This window comes from Austrofundulus limnaeus, unplaced genomic scaffold (assembly GCF_001266775.1).
Source record: "Austrofundulus limnaeus strain Quisiro unplaced genomic scaffold, Austrofundulus_limnaeus-1.0 Scaffold470, whole genome shotgun sequence".
Taxonomy (NCBI): Eukaryota; Metazoa; Chordata; class Actinopteri; order Cyprinodontiformes; family Rivulidae; genus Austrofundulus; species Austrofundulus limnaeus.
The window spans coordinates 155,198-157,015 of NW_013952872.1; the positions used below are offsets into that span (position 1 = coordinate 155,198).

General features: G+C 39.4%; 1 protein-coding gene across 1 annotated transcript in view; it reads left to right on the forward strand.

Moving 5' to 3' along the window:
- rpap2 (RNA polymerase II associated protein 2) overlaps positions 1-907 on the forward strand; it is a gene marked incomplete in the record, with an annotated part of 38,149 nt that extends 37,242 nt beyond the window's left edge. Inside the window, 1 exon segment of the mRNA XM_014025340.1 lies at positions 699-907. Within this exon segment, the coding sequence (XP_013880794.1) occupies positions 699-852 (154 nt within the window).
- Positions 908-1,818: the final 911 nt, after the last annotated feature.

Consider the following 1,818-nt stretch of genomic DNA (forward strand, 5'->3'; position numbering starts at 1 on the left):
CACTTAAGAATTACTCCTACACTTCACTTAAATTAAGACTGACACTTAAGAATTAATCCTACACTTCACTTAAAGTGAGACTGAGACACTTGATAACTGACTTTTACTCTCAGTTTTTAACTAAGATTTTTTTTACACTTAAGTCCACTCTTAGCAGCATTCTTAAGAGTAATTCTAAGAAGTTTGATAAATACGGGCCCAGATATCCACTTCATTTTAAAATATTTGCTTAAAGCATCTTTACAACCGTTAACATGAGTTAATAAAATTAGTACCATAGTTTTTAAGACTGTGTAAAGTTTATATATTTAAACCTGTAATTAAATGGGGTCACAGGTTTTTGTCGTCATTGTTTTGAGTCAGAAGCTGAAATGTTTTGGGTCAACTAGACTACAGCAGCCATAACTACAGCTGAGCTGAATGAAACAGGGGATTTGTTAAAAGTTTCTGGTTAGACGTTAAACAAGAGTTTGAGGTTTATATGAGAAACAAGTGTTTTTATCAGCATCTGATGCTAAGGGATGCAAATTTAGACTACGTTTAACTTTAGAAAATCTTCTGAATCCATCGTAGGAAATAGTTTGGATACTTTTTTATATTTCTCAAAGTGTGAACTAAAGTTTTAGGACTTTATGAGGCTGTCTTTAATTGTCTTTTCTGAGGCCTACGCGGCTGAGTTTGGTTCTGATGTGTTTCAGGTTGTCGGAGGTGTCTCCGGTGGTGCTGGAAGCCTTGGAGACGTCAGCATCAGTGCAGTATTTGAAGACGCTGATGGAGGAGCTCAGCCTGCAGGACCAAGACCTTGTCAGCTTAGTCCAGATGTTTAAACGTCCAACATACTCACACCAGTAGGTGTGTCGATTGTCATAAAAGCAGCTGTTTTTCACAATAAAAACAATAAAATAAACTAGTGTTTTTCGTCCTTTTCACTCTTAAGAGCAGCACTGTGTACAGTCTGTGGTCACGTGTGCAAATCACATCCTTGAGCTGTGGATGTTTAACTTCTGCAGATTAAAAAAAATAAAATCACACCCAGTTTTCCCCATGAAAACATGTAGACACAACTGCTTATTGCTGCAGTTAGAAGAGCTTCACTGTAATAAAATCCTTCAGACTTCCTTTAAGTGGCGTTTTATGGTGCCATCATGTCATTTGTTTATGGGTATGTGAACCGGAGAATATTTGGTTTTGACCAGATGGTGCACGCAGCGAAACGTTCCTCTGCTGGCTGCTGGAGATATCACCTCTGAGCTGTCACCAGGACTGAGGGACGTGATTGATGGTCTGCATGATTTAACACAGCTTCTTGTTTCTCTCAGCAAGTCAGTGGAGGGAAACAGAAAACAAGCAAGAAGGGGCTGTTTACCAAAAAAAAAAAAAATACTGCTGGACGGTTTTACAGAAATGTGACGAAGAATAAACTGACTTTTCAAAGGTAAAACAAACAGAAAAGAAGCTAAAATGAGCAAATATGTAAACAATGGCTAAAAATAGCAAAATTTGTACTAAAGAAGATGAAGTTTGGGGATTTCGGGGTTGGTCTGTCCATGACAGGAGCTGAGGGGTGGACGAGATCCACCCGGATTTCCTCAAGGCTCTGGATGTTGTGGGGCTGTCCTGTTGACACGCCTTTATGGACATCAGGGGCAGTGCCACTGGATTGGCAGACTGGGGTGGTGGTTCCCCTTTTCAAAACGGGACTGGAGGGTGTGCTCCATACAGCTACATCACTCTCCTTAGCCCCCCCATTAAAGGGATCCTCGATTAGTTGTAACATTAGACTTTATTTAATAAACATATATTTTAACTGTAAAATGA